Below are 17,211 nucleotides of genomic sequence, written 5' to 3' on the forward strand. Positions count from 1 at the left end.
AAAAAGAATGAGTTTATTATTAAAATTTTAATTTTTTTCACGTAAAGTTTTTTTTTTTTTTTTTGAGAGGGGTACGTAATGCTCACTTTATATAATTTTATTTTAAATTTTATTAATTAAATCTCAAATCATAAGTAATGCGGTATATTAATTTGACAATATAAGTAATGTCGATTTAAAAATTTGAACTCCACATTTTTTTTAATCTTTATTCGAAAAGAAAATCTTCTCATCAATCATTGTGCCAAATCCCACACCCTACGTCTCAACTGGTTCTGCATTTTCAGTTTTCCCTCTTCGTTGAATCAACCAGACAGTTTGACAAGAGAGAGATAGGGGTGTAACTTTACATCGAAAAACCCCGGACCGGACCCATTTTTCTGGTTTTGAACCGGTTCGGTTCAGGACTGGTTCTTGTATTAGAAAAATTGGCCAGAACCTGTCCGATTCAATTTTAAGATTTCCGAAATCGGACCGGCTGGGAAAATATATATATATTAATATTTTATATATAAATTTTATACAAAATTAATATTATACAAAATATTTTTTATATATAATATATAATTATATATGAAAGTTGTATATAAAATATATATAAAGTTGTATTTATAATTATATATCATATATGAAATAATTTCGTATTATAATTTATAAATTATAACATAAAATGTTAATCTTAAATATGAACATTTATAATTTGTTTGATCATATGTTATTAATATAATTATATATAAGATAATGTTATATAATTTATAAAATAAATAGTTATACTAAATCACTATAAACTTATAACTAATACTAATATAAATATATAACTATATTAATAGTATAAAATTTTTAATTATCATTTAAAAAAGAAAAACTTAACCATTCAAACACGTTGGGAAAATGGTGTCGTTTCCTCTCCAATAAACCCTAAAGTCTCCTCACTTTCTCGTCTCTACCTCACTTTGCTGCCCCACTCTCTTGTCATTGTCTTTCTGCAATCTACATCACTCTCTCATCTCTCATCTCTCTTCCTTAGCCTCACTCTCTTGTCCCTCAGTACCACTCTCTGTCGCACATAACTTAGTCGCAGCCTACCGGTGCTACCACGCACAGACCCTCGCCCTCACCTCACTCTCTCTATCTTCGATTCCTCACGGTAAGTTGTTTTTGTGTTTTTAAAATTATTTTGAAATCTCAAATCTGATATATAGTATAATATATTTGTTTTATTAGGATTTTTTAATTCGAAATTTAGGATTTTTGTGATTTGTCTTTCTACAATCTACATCACTCTCTTGGCTCTCATCTCTCTTTCTCAGCCTCACTCTCTTGTCCCTCAGTCTCACTCTCGTCGTACATAACTTAGTCACAGTCTACTGGTGCTACCACGCACAGACCCTCGGCCTCACCTCACTCTCCCTGTCTTGGAATCCTCACGATAAGTTATTTTTGTGTTTTTAAAATTATTTTGAAATCTCAAATCTGGTAGATGATATAATATATTTGTTTTATTAGGATTTTTTAATTTGAAATTTATGATTTGATTGTGTTTATGATTATGGTTAAGTTTGTGTTATTAGGACTTTATGGTTGGGTTTATGTTATTAGGGTTTTTATGTATGAGTTTATAAGTTTAAGAAAATGCGATAATTACATCTGGCTTGGTTTTGGAATGGTGGCCAGTGTGACCATTCACCTTTTCTTTAACTATCTCTAAAATGTAAATTATATTAGTAATTTATTTTAATTATTATGCTTATTTTCTTTCCTTTTGTGTATAGCTTATGGAAGACCTAGGGAGTTCTTCAAGATTTATTTATTTGGCTGTAGATAATTAAATTTAAGGTAGATCAACTTGTATAACATATTTCCTTAAGTTTTGTATTTTTTTTATTTTTTATTTAATGTAATTACTAACTTTTTATTATGATTAATTGCTTGATTTATTTTCACACAATTGCAAGGTTTGTTGAATAGACTATTGGAGTTGGTGGCTTGGTGTATAGCTATTGGTTCTAATTGAAGTTTTTCGTTGGATGTTCTAAGTTATTGTAATTTCAACTCGTAATTTATTAGACTTTTAGACTTGTAATTCAAACTTGTAGTGTTTGGACTTGTAATTTTTTGGGCTTTTGGACTTGTAATTTAGACTTTTGAACTTATTTTATTCCACAGGCGCATAGGCTCGTTAATGTTCATTCTTGAGTTTCTGGTGAGTTTTTTAATTTATAAGAGGAAATAGATCTTCATTTTCTCTAGTTTTCTTGTGACTGCTCTAAAAAATATATGTGTAAGTTATTTCCTTTAACATGCAAGGACTTGTTACAGTGTTTTGTTTAATGTATGATGTGTAAATTTTTAAGTTATGTCCATTAGTCATAGCAAATTTTTCTTTTTATTGCTGATTTTTTTTTTTCAGTTTTTGTAGTAATTATATTTATAAACTTGTCGCAGATTTTGCAGCTTTTTGGAAAGTAGTTTTTAGTAAAATAGATTTTAGTTAATCAAATTTTTTTTAGTAAAACATATTTTTTATTTAAGTAGGTTTTAGTAAACATATTTTTTTAATAAAAGTATAAAACATATTTTTTTTAAATTGGTTTTTTTTTATAAACATATTTTTAATGACAAACTATCAAACTTACATTTTAAAAAAATTGAAAAACCGAACTAAATCTGAAACTGGTAAAATCGGAAGTACCAGTTTAGGAGGATAACTGGTGTGTAATCGGTTTTGAAAAATGCAAAATTGGTACATACCGGTTTGGTCTTAGATTTTGTCTAAAACTGGACAGGATCGTGTCCAAAACTAGACAGGATCGGACCGATTGCATCCCTAGAGAGAGATCGAAGAGAGAGAGAGTGCTTGAGGAGAGAGAGAGGGGTAAAAAAGAGAGAGCTTGATAAGAGAGAGAGGGCTCAAGGAGAGAGAGAGGTAGAAGAGAAAGATGAGGTTTGATGAGATAGAGCTTTAGGAGAGAGAAAGGTCAAATAGAGAGATTGAGAAGAAAGACGTAGATGAGAGAGATGGGTTGGATTCGGTAACGAGGGTCTGACATTTAAAAAATAAAAAATAAATAAAAAGTTGTGTACAGTGTGGGGTATGAAACGATTGCTGATGTATAGCAAAACTCTTGTTTGAATTCAATTTCTTGAGTTAAATTCTCAACTTGAACTCGAGTTCAAGTCGAGTCGAGTCGAGCTTGAATTATTTATTTTCTAGTTTTGGAATAAGATTTAATAATTAAGAAAATAGATAAATAAAAAATCTAAATTTAATGAAATTTTTACAACTAACAAGTAGACCCTTTATTGAATTAGAAAATTGTAAAAATTTATAAATAATTAATATATAACTAGTTTATATTTATACATAATAACCATATATTATATACCTACCTAAATTACCAATACATATAGATAATATTATAGTATATATCAACATTTCATATATGATTTCTACATACTAATATATAGAATTATTAAATATTACCGACTAACTATTATACAAATTATAAATAGTTATGAAGTACATTCAATATGTAGACACAAGTAAGTTACACACTATGTATTTAATTATAAAAGACGTTATACTTATATTATTAACCGATACACATACATATATATATGTATGTATATATAAGAAAACTGTCTATTTGTGACTAACTATTTCATGCGAAAATAACTATTTTTCTGTCAAAATAAGTATATTTTCGTTGTAAATAGTCTTTATTGTCGCAAATAATCCATCACAAATGCTCGTTTTTTTGTAATATATGTATGTATATATACACATTTATCAATGTATGAATGAGTTAATCGAGTCGATTTGAGCATAAACAAGTAAGCTTCGACGAGTCTTAATTGAGTCAAGTCAAGTTTAGTAGAATGTGTTATTTACTAATCGAGAGGATATCTGTTGTCACGAGCGAGTCTTTTTTCACAAGTCGAGTTCAATTTGAATTTAACAGAGTGAGTATTAAACAGACTATCGAATAAACTTGTTGATTTACAGCTCTAAGTTGGAGCATCAACTTAAGCATTATAAATGGCATATTTTTCCTTCCACGAAATCGCATTCATCATTCTTCCTATATTCAGTTCATAGTGTTATAATTTTTACACTCAAATTTCTTTCTTCCTTTCCAGACTACTATTAGCTAGCACAACTCAAACTCCATATATTAGTTGGAGATTATATTATTGAGTTAAGGAGAGACACAAACCACATCGATGCTTACATTAGGAATGATAAGAAAAAAGAGTAAAGCAAAAGTGTATAAAATTTATGTGATTCTGGTTACGTTTACGGAGCTGTAAATAATTTTATTAATATGAAAATAAAAAAAATACAGTATGGCGACCGTACAGATGTTTAATACAATATATAAAAAATCTTAATTAGCAAATTGACAAATATTAGTAAACTCTAGTTGACAAATCAAGTCGAATCAAGTCATCAAACTAGATTAGACACACAAAAAAAAAAAAGAAAAAAAAGAATTAGGCCTTGTCACGATACGGATAAAGTTTCGTTTCATTTTATCTTATCATTATAATTTTTTTAAATTTTTACATAAAATATAATAAATTATTCAATTTTTTTAAATTCTAAAATAATAATCATATTAAAAAATAATATTTTATTTAATTCATCTCATCTCATCTCATCTCACTCTCTGAACGTAACCTAAAAAACATAACAACGAAGAAAAAAAAAGAGAAAGTCTACTTTGCCTCCCCAACTTGACACCTCCATTTGACCGCTAGTCAAAATTTTTTTTTTTTTTTTACTTAGTGGTTAAGGAAGTGATTTTAAGTGTATTGATGTATTTTTTTTATTTTTTAAATATATTTAAATATGTTAAAAAAATGTAAAAAAAAAAAAAGAAAAAAAAATATATATATATATATATACCGCCCAGCGGTCAAAAATAGTCACTTTTAATAGTTTGAACTTTATTGTAATAATTATAAATATTAAGAAAAATCTAATTTTCAATGGGCTAATCAGATCTGAATGGGCCTAGTCTATTTATATCGAGCCTAAATAAACGGGGGCCATGAAATTTCATGGGCCTACAATTTATTCCCTAACGATATTACTGAAACAATTGGTTTAAGCAAAACTTCCCCTCCCCTCCTTGAAGACTGACTACTAGGGATATAATTTTCTCTCACTTAACGGGAAGAGGGAAAGATGTTGCTGGCGTTGCTGATCTCCAATTCCGTGGGCAACATTCTCGTCGAACGGTACTTTTCTCGATCTCCCACTTAATTCTGAACTGTAGTATCAGTTTTTTATTGTCATCTTACATTTGAAGGGAGTTCAAACTCATTCCATTTCTCCTTTTCTGTTCTCTTCGAGTAATCTGGTCGAGCATTTTGAATGATTAAAAGTTAATATCGTTTATTTACATGTATCTTCTTCGTGTCGATTCGAATTCGTTTGAGGTTTCCGAAAAGGAGGTCGCTTAAGATCTGATTTTGTTTTAATAAGTGAATCAATGGGTAATTTTGTCTCGGGCTTAATTTCGGGAAAAATCTTCTTTTTTTCCTTGAATTTCAATTGAGATGTTTAATTGGTGTGCTGAATCAATACAATTATTATACGTTTCTCTTGTGGGTATCTTTTTGAAGAAGGGTATAAGAAGAACCAAATCCAAGTAGGCAAGTACTGTGCAATATTACAAATTAGTTGTCACTCTTCCTTAAAAGAAATAAAAATTAGTTCTGAATTTTCCTTTATTATCTGATTGTCGGTTTTTTTTGGTTAATTTCAGGTATCATGGAGTTCCTGCTGAGGAGCGATTGCATTGGAGGTCTTTTTTAGTTAAACTGGGAGCAGATAATCTTAGAGGTGCGAAAAATGAAGAGCTCCTTGTGGCATCTCATAAGTAAGTAAAGTTCGCTGTAAGTTTCTTATCAACGAGGAATAGAGTTTGGGTGACAATAATGGATATGTATCATAATAAGTCTATTTGAAACACAATTCAGAGGGTACTCTTGAAGAGTTGAGAGTAGATGCAGAGGGTGTTTATGTCCATATCAATATCATAACTCATTCATATTTCACTTTTTTTTTTTTTTTTTTTTTTTACATCTCCTCTTAGTCCAATGGGATTGACCGTATATGTCTCGGTAAAGGATTAGTTACTTCCCATAATTAGTTACCGGTTCTTTTTGTTGTAGCTGCTAGATCAATTGGAAAGTTATCTTTTGCTTCTTCTTTTTCTTCTTCTTCCCCTTTTTGTAAAAACTTTTCGAGCTAAGTTTGCTTGATAGAGATCGAGAATACTTGTGACTAATTCATATATCCTTATCTATGACTTTTGTACTTTCTTTCAGGTCTGTTTATATTGTTTACACGGTACTCGGAGATGTCTCAGTTTATGTGGTTGGAAAAGATGAGTATGATGAACTTGCTTGTAAGTGGCGTGGCTCCCTTTTTCGGTAGTTTTTGAGTGGAAGCTGAGACCTGTTTAAAATCTGTTGGAAAGGATTACATAACCAATTTTATTTTTATTTTTTTTATATTGTCATCTTGCAGAAATGTATTGTTTTATCATTGTCATCATGGCATCTGAAGGCACAAAATCATTTTATTTAAGACATTGACACCAGTGAAGAAATTTAGGAGTCCATGCCTCAATTTTAGTGAACTTCACTCGATAGGTTTTTCACTAATGTTGATTGATCTTGAGAAGAACAGGTGATAGAATTGCTCAAAATGCTACAAATAGAAAAAAGCAGGCTATTTTGTAAATGTTATGTATGCTTTGTTACAAAAAATCCAGACGAGATATACAAATGCTCTTTAAATGAAATGCTTTCCCTTCCAAAGCAACAACCTGTACCTCTTCTTTGTTATCTCTACATGGCTTATTTTGAGTTTTTGTTTCTCCCAATTGACCCTTACTCATTTCTTGGTTTCTCTCTAGTGGCTGAAGTGATCTTTGTGATAACCTCAACAATCAAGGATGTATGTGGGAAACCTCCAACTGAACGCTTGTTTCTTGACAAATATGGAAGGATATGTTTGTGTCTTGACGAAATAGTTTGGACGGTATGATTCATTTCCCCTTTGTTTTCATTATTGGATTGATTAGCTGCATATTTCTGCTTGTGGCATTAGTATCCTACAGGGTTTTTTTTTTTTTTTTTTTTTTTTTTTTTTTTTTTATATAATAATCATCCTTTCTTTGGTGCATCATGGGAAAGGCACAGTCCCGTTTTCAAGTCTCTTACATGAAAAACGGGCTGTTGACATCCTTAGGTAACATGTTAGCATTTGCACGTTACTACTACTACTACTACCACGCCATTGTGGAGATTGTTCATCATGGTTGGGAGATTGTGGATATCTGATTATGACTTTTGTTGGAATCTCAATTGAACTTCAGCCAAGTGACTAATGAGAAGTTCTCTAGCATTACAAAATTATCCAACTTTATTTCTTGTTTAACCATTTAGAGATTTCCCCAGTGTGCTTCTATCTTGCTTAAAAGCTTCATAAACAAGGCGATTATGGGTTCTCTTATCTTGATGAAAGATTTCCCCCGCTGAGATGCTGGATTTCAAGGTGCCAGGTTTTCTGCACTGTGTTTATCTTGAAAACTCTAATGCTTTATTATTCTTCTATTTTGAAGGGAATCCTGGAGAACACGGACAAAGATCGAATCAAAAGGCTGATTAGGTTAAAGCCTCCAACTGAATTTAGCTGAAGGGAAGCTGCTTGTCATCTCACCTGTGCGGATGATAGTAAACCAGCCATGATTAAGGCAAATGAATCACTGTATCTTGTTATTTGAATTGAAACAGTCTTAATTTTCAGTTTGCTCCATTTCTTTTTTTCTCTATTTGGGGTCTGTAATCGAAATCTGTAACACAAGCAAAGTACAAAAAAACCATTAATAACGCTTGGGTTTTGATTCCTTGTATTCCATTAATGATTTGATTCACCACTGGCATACATGATTACTATCAGAAATAAAAAATAATCTCATCTCTAATCTTCGTGAATAATTGCACTGTGGTCCCCATATATGGGGTAATTTATAGATCGCCTATTTAATGAAGGAATTTGCTAGTCGCTCCTCCCTTATTTTTCATGGACTGGGCCGAGAATGCACATATTTATCTATTTTTGAACCTGGCTGCTAGAGCTTACTGCTTGTTTTCAGCACAATGCCAATAAAACATATGGCATATCAAATTATTAGTTATTATTTATCTCGAATATATGAGTATAATCCATAGCTTCCTGTGATGGATATGGGTCGACTATTAAGTAACAAGAGCATAGTTCCACTATCAACCATTTCCGTACTGAACTTTTTGAAATTTGTAGAGATTTTAGTGAATTTTCAATTACATAAAAGAGAATTTTCATACAAAAAAATCATTTCATCACAAGGATTTAACACTTGAGTTTAATTTTTTATTTCTTAGCATTGGGTGTACGAGAACAGCGTCCCAACTAGTTTCGAGAATGCACAGTCCCTTGATAAGGAGTTTCCCGCAAGTAGACTTTAAACAATGTAAGAAAAAAGTTCCTTAATCCGATGGCCTCTAAAGATTATTTTGCACCCAAAAGAAGAGATTAAAATGATTTTCTATGGTCTAAAAATATACCATAGATTCTCTTTGTTCAACTGTAGAAAACAAGGAACTTTTTTTTGTATGTTTTCAGGGCGATCATGGTATTTACGAGCATCTTCAAAAGAATATATAACTTACATACATACAGAACCAACAGAACATTATGCTTGTCTGTGCTTGTAGATGATACCACACTATCTACCTAGTAATTGCCAAACAAAACCTCAAAGATTTTCTTATACAAAGGGACAAACGCCTTTTATATATGGGTGTAGATGACAATGTCGCTAGTTTTAACAAATTAAAAATAAAAAAACAAAACAAAACAAAAGACACGAGTAGTACTCAAGTTGGTACAATCGGAAATCTTTGTGACATTTCCCTAAAAACATTAGTATAATTCAAATGGTAATGTTGACCTGGTAACACAAGAAAGTTACTGCAAAATTAAGATCGGAGGCCTGAAATTAAACATAAGCTGTGACCTTATTTTCCCAACATTCATATGCTATGGATACAGAAGTTAATGTGAATCTGGCCTTTGTTATGTACATATGGGACCACAAAAATAAATTACATTTCCCTGAAAAAAATAATTAACGATTTAACTGTCGGGATATTACTTCGTTAGTTCCGAGAGAGATAACAATAATTAACGATTTAACTGTCACGGCAGACGTGGAAGAGAGGATTAAACTCGAAGATATTCCTCGAGAGGGACGTGTCGAACAAAATAGAACCAGTATATACCCGGCTCCCTATCTTCCGAAAGAATATCCGATTTCATTCGCCCAGTATTTATCTCCGTCTTTTCGCTCTCTCTCTCCCTACTTCTCTCTCTCTCTCTCTCTCCATCCATCAATCGCGTAGAAGGAACGAAGACTCGGTGTTGTTGTGGGGGGGAGGAAAATAATCTAGTGCGCGGGGCCATGAAGTTCTGGAAGATCCTCAGCAGCCTAATCGGAGAGACCCTGCCGGAGTGGCGGGACAAGTACTTGTCTTACAAGGACCTCAAGAAGTACCTCAACCGCTTCTACCCAAAGGACGACCCCAACAATCCTCCTGCTAAACGGCGCCGTCTGGATTTGGATTTGTACGTCTCGTCGGACGCTCCTGTTTGCCTACCCGAGTTGTCCAAGGACTATTTTCTCAGGCTCTTGGAGGACGAGGTAGAAAAGTTCAACGGCTTCTTCGTCGACAAGGAGGAGGATTACATTATTCGAGTAAAGGTACCTTTTTTTTGTTCTAATTTGTTCTCTATAGTGCTTGTTGAATGTTTCTTGTCGGAATATGGGAGATTTGAGCTTGGGGGGTCTTTTTTCATAATTCTTGATTTTCAGAATTACGGAAATGATTGTTTTCGCGTTGTAAACATGACAAGTGAGAAAGTGTGCGTTTCTCCGAAGATGGGAATTCCGAGAAATTGATTGTTTCCTGGTTTCGTGTTTAGAATACATTGATTCATTTCCTAGAAATTCTACCCTGATCCAAGCATCACACTTTCTTGTTTGGCATTTAATTGTACTTGGCACGTTGTTCTTCACACGATTCATGTGGGTCTACCTTCTTGTCCATCTTCGATTCTTTATATATTGAACACGTTAAATTGCTTTGGGGCTTGCCCGTTGGTGATGCAAGGATTTCATATGCATGGGCAAGGGTTCTACACTACTATTTTAGAATATTATATGGGCTTGTGGTTGGGATGCAGGAGCTGCAAGATATGATAACAAAAGCCAAGGATTCAAACGAAGAGTTGATGCAAGTAGGAAGAGAATTGGTGGATTTTCATGGAGAGATGGTTTTGTTGAAGAATTACAGCGCACTTAACTACACAGGTACTCGTTTCTTAGTGCCATATTATTTGAGAGTAAATAAGCGAAGTTTAGTATTTACGAATGCATGCATGGTCATGAAAAACTTGGAATACTGGTTTTTCAAATTCTTGCGAGGAAAAATGTATTCTTGTAACGATAGTAATGAAAAATAATAATAGGTTAGAATTAACCCAGCAAGCTACTACTAACATATAAAATAGCACGTGTTCTCTGCATATAGTTCAGTAAAGAGATAAACTTGTGAATATGGGTGACAATATGTGACACGACCCGTTAACCCAACATGAACACGACACGATAAAAACGAGTTAGGGTTTAGCCTTAACGGGTTCAGGTCAAAATAGGTTGACCCGTTAAGACACGATTACTTAACGAGTTGATAACAGGTCAACCCGTTTTGACCCGTTATAATCCGTTATGACCTTTTAATAAAGTTAAAATTACAATTATACCCTTATACCTAAAAAATAAAACTGTTGAGATTTTAATTTCGATATTTTTATTGTTTAGATTGTAATTTTGGACTTACAGTTAGTTTTATATTTTTTATAGATATTGTGATTTTAAAATTTATATAAAAATATGCTAAACTTAACTAGATCAAACGGGTTAATTTTGAGTCTGTTCAATCAATTTACATAAACGGGTCAAAACGGGTTGACACGACACGACCCGTTATGTTAATGGGTCGTATTAGGATTTGAGATTTTGACACGATAAGCTTAATAGGTCAGGTTAGAGTTGACCTATATAGTATAATATGCACGACATGAACACGAACCGTTAACACGATTTGACACCCCTACTTGTGAAGCATCATTGGTTACTAGCTTTTGAATCTTTGACCCATGACAATTGCTCCAACATCATTGCCTTGCCATATGTTTTTCTCCTAAAAGTTAGTTTTAATGCATATATTTGAGCAAGATTGATAAAATCTGAATTAACAAAAATGTAAAATCAGATGTCATGGAATTAAGGCTACGTTTGAGTAGTGAGGTTATATCAGATAAACTGTAAATAGTAGTGAAAAAGTAATGATAAAATATTGAATAATAGTGGAGTGATCTCATATCACTCCACTACCCAAACACAGCCTAAAGAGAGCTTTTTTTTTTGGGAGGGGGAGCAATATGTTCCATATATGGAGGGTTAGTATTGATTGCAGGATTTATCAGCTCTCTTTACTTCTTTCTTAATTTTATTTGACAACATGGTGTACATTTTCCACACGTTTTAATAAATAACCCTGACATGCTATACACAGGACTGGTAAAGATACTAAAAAAATATGAGAAAAAAAGCGGTGCTCCCATTCGGTTGCCTTTTATCCAAAATGTCTCGCAACAACCATTCTCAGCAACTGATATACTTAACAAGCTTGTGAAGGATTGTGAGAGCATGCTGTGTCAAGTTTTCTCCATGAATGACCCGTCGGCTCCACTTGAAGCAACTGATAAGGAAGAAGGGAGCAATTGCGATGCTGCAACCGGAAGTACACAAACTATACTTAAAATTCCCAATGAACTTGAAGAAATCAAGCACATGGAAGGCATGTACCTGAAGCTAACATTATCGGCACTGCATGGCTTAAAGATGATCCGGAGTGAAAGCTCAACAGTGAGCGAGTATTCGTTGCCGCCATTGTAGAACAATACAATGGAGATAAAAAATATACCGATACTTGAACAAGAAGCCATATAGTTTTTTCCCCTTATACCATTAGTTATAGACTATATGACACCACAGTTGTATGCTAAACACCATGGTCTTTATGGTACATTCAATAGAAAAATGTTATTCTCCATCTCTTAATGTGGCATCAAACGATTGAAAGATAGGTAAAAAATAACAAATAGTTTTTCAATCATTTGATACCACATCAAAGAATTATGAAAAGGGAGGAGTTTAAAGAATGAGAATAGTATTTTTCATTGGATAATCCTTTGGCCCTCAATTATATAAAATTTCTAATCTTGGATCCTTGCATCTTTTCTATAGAATGATACTATCATGAGCTTTTGAGTATTAGGAATCTCCCAAGATATAATCCAAACCTGTCAAGGTGCAGCTTGGTAGCTTGGGATGAGCTGTAAATTCAGATATCCTGAGTTCGGTTATGCACTAGGAATTATTCTAGATTACCTAATGCATGGTTCTAGCATATAAGGTTGCGTATTTGGGATTTATTCTCCCGAGATATATGATACTGTCTTGCTGAGGTTTCATGTCATTAAAAAAACATCATAATCTAACCCACAGGCTACCGAGTCTTGGGTTACTAAAAGCTGTCTATAATCAGTAGTTGGGCCATGGATGATCTTCTGTACTCGTGATTTTTCCATGTGAAATTGAGTTGAAAAGTAGCAACACAAAGAAATATGTTGACTCGCCAATTCTGTCAATTTATACCTTTCAGCGATGCTTTTAGTTTAGACTGAGCCCAAGAAGTGACGAAAAACATTTAATCAATTTCCTAATTGGCGCAAAAACCCAAATATGGATCTCCAAATAATTCTTGCGCTCTCTCTCTCTCTCTAACACACACACACACACACAAAGACAACTTCCTACCATCAACCGAACATTCTCAAAGTCTTCCAAGTTCCTACCTAAACTCTTAGGAACACATGCAAGAACCCAATTCACTTGACATGACCAACCAAAATACCCAACAACCATGACTCACGAATCCTTCATTATAAGAAGACTCATTTTCCTTGGCATTCCAAAGTAGCTATTTATTATAACGCCCCCACAAGCTCTTCAAAACTAAACAGAACTTAGTGTTCGACTCTTCTCCCACCCCACCCTTATATAAGAAAAAATGTCCTTGGTAGCAGAAGCACCGGGTTACCTTCAAGTCTTCTCTGATGGATCTGTGGAACGCTTTGCCCCTGAGATTGTTCCAGCCTCACTAGAATCAACTAACGGATACTCGTCTAAAGATGTGATTATTGACTCATCAAAACCAGTTACAGGAAGATTATTTCTTCCAAGTATAGCAAGTACTGGGTCCAAAAATAAGCTTCCTGTTATTGTTTACTTTCATGGTGGTGGCTTTTGCATTGGCTCCACCACATGGGCTGGCTACCATCATTTCCTGGGAGATCTGTCTGCTGCCTCCCAATCCATCGTTCTCTCTGTTGATTACCGTCTAGCTCCCGAAAATCGTCTCCCCATAGCATATGAAGATTGTTATAGCTCTCTGGATTGGCTTGTTCGCCAAGTAGGATCTGAACCATGGCTCGAGCAGGCTGACCTTTCCCGTATGTTTCTGTCTGGGGACAGTGCTGGAGGAAACATTGTGCACCATGTTGCTATCAAATCCATTCAGAACAACAGCTGTCATATTATAAAGATTAAGGGATTATTGCCAATACATCCTTATTTTGGCAGTGAGCAGAGGACTGAGAAAGAGAAGGCCGAAGGAGCAGCAGGAGAGGTTGCAAGCAATGACATGTTTTGGAGACAAAGTATACCAGAAGGCTTGAACCGTGATTATTATGGTTGTAATTTTCAGAAGGCTGAATTATCCGCAGCTGAATGGAGCCAATTTCCTTCTGTTGTAGTATTCGTGGCTGGCTTGGATTTCTTGAAGGAAAGGGGAGAAATGTATGCAGAATTTCTGCGGACTAAAGGGGTTAAAATGACAAGGCTAGTGGAGACTGAGGGAGAGTCGCATGTATTTCATGTGTTTTATCCCAAGTCTGAGGCAACCCGCCTGCTCCAACAACAAATGATTGAGTTCATGAAGAGCTCTTAACCTTCAAAATCATCTGAAAAGAATTCTAGTCTTATTGTAAGCCAGTAATCGTAAGGACAATGGTCTTTGGAGTGCTGAATAAATCAAAAGGCAATTTAAACAATGCTTGGCAAAGAAAAATCCCAGTCAATTTTGGATCCAAATCAAACTGAACAACTTTTCCAAATTTGCACTGCCTCTTCAGGTTGCAGGATCTTCCATCTCCTACCCTAAACAGATAGCTTGATTATACGATACAGATGAGCGAAAGAAACTAACAGAAATATATCTCTCACCTAAATAATTACTTACTAATTAGGTCAAGTTTCGCAGGCAATTCTGATTTGTATGCACAAACATATACACACGCTCTAACTCTGAGGATACTGTGGACCAAATCATACTTCTATGCATGGAGCAAATACCCTTCATCCAGCACACAATTTCTAATTTCTATTCATCAAAAGTGCTCAGAAAACCTCCAACAAAACCAGCTCCATTGCAATTTCCACATAGCATCTCTTTTCTACCTCTGCATGGGTACAAAGGAAATCATATTGATAATGATCCAACAATAATCATCCAAACAAAAAATAGAAGATGATAATTGAATATTAATGTCGACTACAGCACTACCACTCCTCTTCTTTGACTCATAACTCGCTCTAATCTTTTGTTTTATCACATTCTAGCATTTAGCTGAATATGGAATATTAGTTTAATGAGAAAGAGGATTGAACAATAAAAGAAGTTTAGCCTCTTAGAATCATTATAAGGGATTTGAACTTTTCCTTCCCAATTAATATGGGATCTCATTCACCGCTGTACAATCCAGGGTATATAAAAACACTGCGCTAAATGCTAATACCAATTTGTTTAGAAGAAAGATGCTTGAAGAATTCACCAACAGCCTGCTGAGATACATCATGAGACACCAATCTAAAGCATAGATTCGGATTCAACTACGTATATCAAACTGTTCTCTCTGTTTTGCTTTTCGTCCACGTGGGACTCAAGATTCACTGATATATCATAAGAGTTTCCATGATAAAACCCGTAGTTTCTAGGATAATGAATATAAGGCAGTAAGATTAATGGCGGTGTTACCAACAATAGCAATTGCAATAATAAAGCACAAAAAGGGGTACTTATTAGAAGTGATTACCCGCAAAGCCAACATGAGTCGCCAGCTTTAAACTGTCCGTTGAAAAGATCAACAGAGTTCACTCCACTACCTTTGCATTGCGAGCATAGAACTGCACCTGCTCATTGGCCCAAAACAATAAAAAAATCAAAATAACCTGAAATTTTCCCCACTTTTATCGCTTTCCCATCTTCAAAAGAAGGGAACTTTACCACAGATCACCAAGTATTTTAAGAGTTTTTACCATTTCCATCACAGTCGGCACAAATCACGCTATTCGGTTTGGGCCTTTGATCACTTTTTTCAGCCTACTTGGACAGGAGTTCGAGGGAGGAAAAAAGGCAAAAACATATCATATTTAGGGACATATACGAGATTATAAAGACGATGAATTACACACCAATTCATGTATGCGTGAAAGTTATGTTCAATAGACAGTACGCAACGATTTAATAAATAAAATGGAACGAAGGGTAGGACCTTAGCTTTTATATTGCCGAATTGAGTGGCTGCAGAACTCTGGCACAAGTCATCTCGAAAATGATTCTTATTGTAGTGATAGCCCAAGCAATTCCCTAAGCATTTAAAGAGACAGACAACTCAATTCAAGTAAAAAATGGGACTTTCATTTGCTGAAGTAAATTCAAGGATGAAGAGAGAGAGAGAGAGAGAGAGAGAGAGAGAGACCTGGTTTTGGTGTGGCTTTGAAGGAAGCAACGGATGCTGAGAACAGAGCAGAGGCCATTGGAACTTTGATCCAGCTAAAAGTTGGTTGGATGGAACAGCACGGAGTTAGATTTTTTTCTTATTTATTTAGAGGCCACGTGGCTCAGTGTCGGCCCATGGGTTGAAGATAGGCCCGGGACCATTATGAGAAATGGGTAAGATGTCCATATAATGTCCGAAAGAGGAAAGGAACTCAAGCCCAAAGAATAAGTTGTTGTAGTGTAAGCAGGCCGGGCCTGGGTGGCAATGGATCAGATTGACAAGTCAGGAAATTCATAAATGATATTAAAGAAATGATATTTATAATTTTAAGATGTACAAATTTCGTACTCTTTTTATAAATAAAAAATAATAAAATTGAGATCTCATGAAAATCACTTTCTTAATATAGACCCCATATGTTTTCAAAGAAAATGTGTAAAAACTTGCATATCATAAAATTGTATTTAACATTACTCGTGAGATTAAATTTAATTATTACTTATAAAAATAAAAAAATTATTCAAAAATAAAAAATAAAAAAACTTATAAAAAAAAATCAATCATTACTTAACAAGCAAATGTTATCTATATTTTTCAGAATTTTTTTTGTAAGCTAAAGTATTTTAAATTAAATTTTAAATATATCATGTACACTTGCCACGTATCTTTAGGATTAACTCTTCAAAAATAAATCACACGTATATTTAAGATTAACTCTTCAAAAATAAATCTACATTATAAGATTGTTTGTTATGAGTGATAATACTATTTATCATTCTTCTAGTTATTCTTAATTCATCATTATTTTAATGTCATATGAATAATGACAGTTAAAAAGATAGAATTATTCTATTATCAAGTCAGTGTATAGAGCACAACATCCACATTACTTAAATAGTAATATTTTATTTGTATGATTCAAATTTTAAAATTTATTTTTCATATCAAATTATATTATTTACACATTTTACTAAATGTATTATACACACCAACTTAATAATAGATAATAAATAGCAGTTGACCAATGTTATTGTAATTCTTAATTTTATGATCTATAAATAGTAATTGACTGATGTTCTTCTAAACTTTTTAGTATATCATGTTTAATTACGACCACTTATAGGACTTTTTAAACAAATTCATAAGCCAACCATTTTAATAAAGCAGTAATGCTATATATAATT

General features: G+C 33.6%; 4 protein-coding genes across 8 annotated transcripts; 3 read left to right on the forward strand and 1 right to left on the reverse strand.

Annotated features, from left to right (window-relative positions):
- The first annotated feature begins 5,101 nt into the window (after window positions 1–5,101).
- LOC121263751 (TSET complex member tstD) lies at window positions 5,102–7,925 on the forward strand. The gene is made up of 5 exons (XM_041166817.1): window positions 5,102–5,244; window positions 5,775–5,888; window positions 6,340–6,419; window positions 6,933–7,057; window positions 7,641–7,925. Exons 1-5 carry the CDS (start codon window positions 5,192–5,194, stop codon window positions 7,713–7,715), a joined length of 447 nt encoding a protein of 148 aa, XP_041022751.1. The 5' UTR covers window positions 5,102–5,191; the 3' UTR covers window positions 7,716–7,925.
- A 1,355-nt stretch (window positions 7,926–9,280) lies between these two features.
- Window positions 9,281–12,237, forward strand: LOC121263753 (SPX domain-containing protein 2-like). Its single transcript, XM_041166819.1, has 3 exons — window positions 9,281–9,821; window positions 10,304–10,430; window positions 11,698–12,237. Exons 1-3 carry the CDS (start codon window positions 9,522–9,524, stop codon window positions 12,078–12,080), a joined length of 810 nt encoding a protein of 269 aa, XP_041022753.1. The 5' UTR covers window positions 9,281–9,521; the 3' UTR covers window positions 12,081–12,237.
- A 776-nt stretch (window positions 12,238–13,013) lies between these two features.
- On the reverse strand, window positions 13,014–16,146 carry LOC121263754 (protein BUNDLE SHEATH DEFECTIVE 2, chloroplastic-like). Of its 5 annotated transcripts, none has more exons than XR_005940332.1 (6): window positions 16,007–16,146; window positions 15,800–15,894; window positions 15,564–15,627; window positions 15,341–15,437; window positions 14,488–14,707; window positions 13,014–14,154 (listed from the first exon to the last, which is right to left on the reverse strand). XR_005940332.1 is itself a non-coding variant. In XM_041166820.1 (5 exons), exons 1-5 carry the CDS (start codon window positions 16,062–16,064, stop codon window positions 14,629–14,631), a joined length of 393 nt encoding a protein of 130 aa, XP_041022754.1. In that variant the 5' UTR covers window positions 16,065–16,146; the 3' UTR covers window positions 14,342–14,628. The 5 variants fall into 5 exon arrangements, 2 of the variants coding, with proteins under 2 accessions (XP_041022754.1, XP_041022755.1); XR_005940330.1 differs by having other exon boundaries at window positions 13,099–14,405; XR_005940331.1 differs by lacking the exon at window positions 13,014–14,154 and adding an exon at window positions 14,269–14,400.
- Window positions 13,258–14,356, forward strand: LOC121263752 (probable carboxylesterase 17). The gene has a single exon (XM_041166818.1). It carries the CDS (start codon window positions 13,258–13,260, stop codon window positions 14,194–14,196), a length of 939 nt encoding a protein of 312 aa, XP_041022752.1. The 3' UTR covers window positions 14,197–14,356.
- Window positions 16,147–17,211: the final 1,065 nt, after the last annotated feature.

Source organism: Juglans microcarpa x Juglans regia, chromosome 4S (assembly GCF_004785595.1).
Source record: "Juglans microcarpa x Juglans regia isolate MS1-56 chromosome 4S, Jm3101_v1.0, whole genome shotgun sequence".
NCBI lineage: Eukaryota > Viridiplantae > Streptophyta > Magnoliopsida > Fagales > Juglandaceae > Juglans > Juglans microcarpa x Juglans regia.

Excerpts from the sequence above, each read along its gene's own strand:
- LOC121263754 (XM_041166820.1), bottom strand. The coding sequence starts at position 16,064 with ATGGCCTCTGCTCTGTTCTCAGCATCCGTTGCTTCCTTCAAAGCCACA. Across the intron at positions 15,895-16,006 it reads CAAAGCCACACCAAAACCAG|GGAATTGCTTGGGCTATCAC; the intron begins GTCTCTCTCTCT and ends TTAAATGCTTAG. Across the intron at positions 15,438-15,563 it reads TGCCGACTGTGATGGAAATG|GTGCAGTTCTATGCTCGCAA; the intron begins GTAAAAACTCTT and ends GCCAATGAGCAG.
- LOC121263753 (XM_041166819.1), top strand. The coding sequence starts at position 9,522 with ATGAAGTTCTGGAAGATCCTCAGCAGCCTAATCGGAGAGACCCTGCCG. Across the intron at positions 9,822-10,303 it reads ATTACATTATTCGAGTAAAG|GAGCTGCAAGATATGATAAC; the intron begins GTACCTTTTTTT and ends GTTGGGATGCAG. Across the intron at positions 10,431-11,697 it reads CAGCGCACTTAACTACACAG|GACTGGTAAAGATACTAAAA; the intron begins GTACTCGTTTCT and ends TGCTATACACAG.
- LOC121263751 (XM_041166817.1), top strand. The coding sequence starts at position 5,192 with ATGTTGCTGGCGTTGCTGATCTCCAATTCCGTGGGCAACATTCTCGTC. Across the intron at positions 6,420-6,932 it reads TGAGTATGATGAACTTGCTT|TGGCTGAAGTGATCTTTGTG; the intron begins GTAAGTGGCGTG and ends GTTTCTCTCTAG. Across the intron at positions 7,058-7,640 it reads TTGACGAAATAGTTTGGACG|GGAATCCTGGAGAACACGGA; the intron begins GTATGATTCATT and ends TCTATTTTGAAG.
- LOC121263752 (XM_041166818.1), top strand. The coding sequence starts at position 13,258 with ATGTCCTTGGTAGCAGAAGCACCGGGTTACCTTCAAGTCTTCTCTGAT.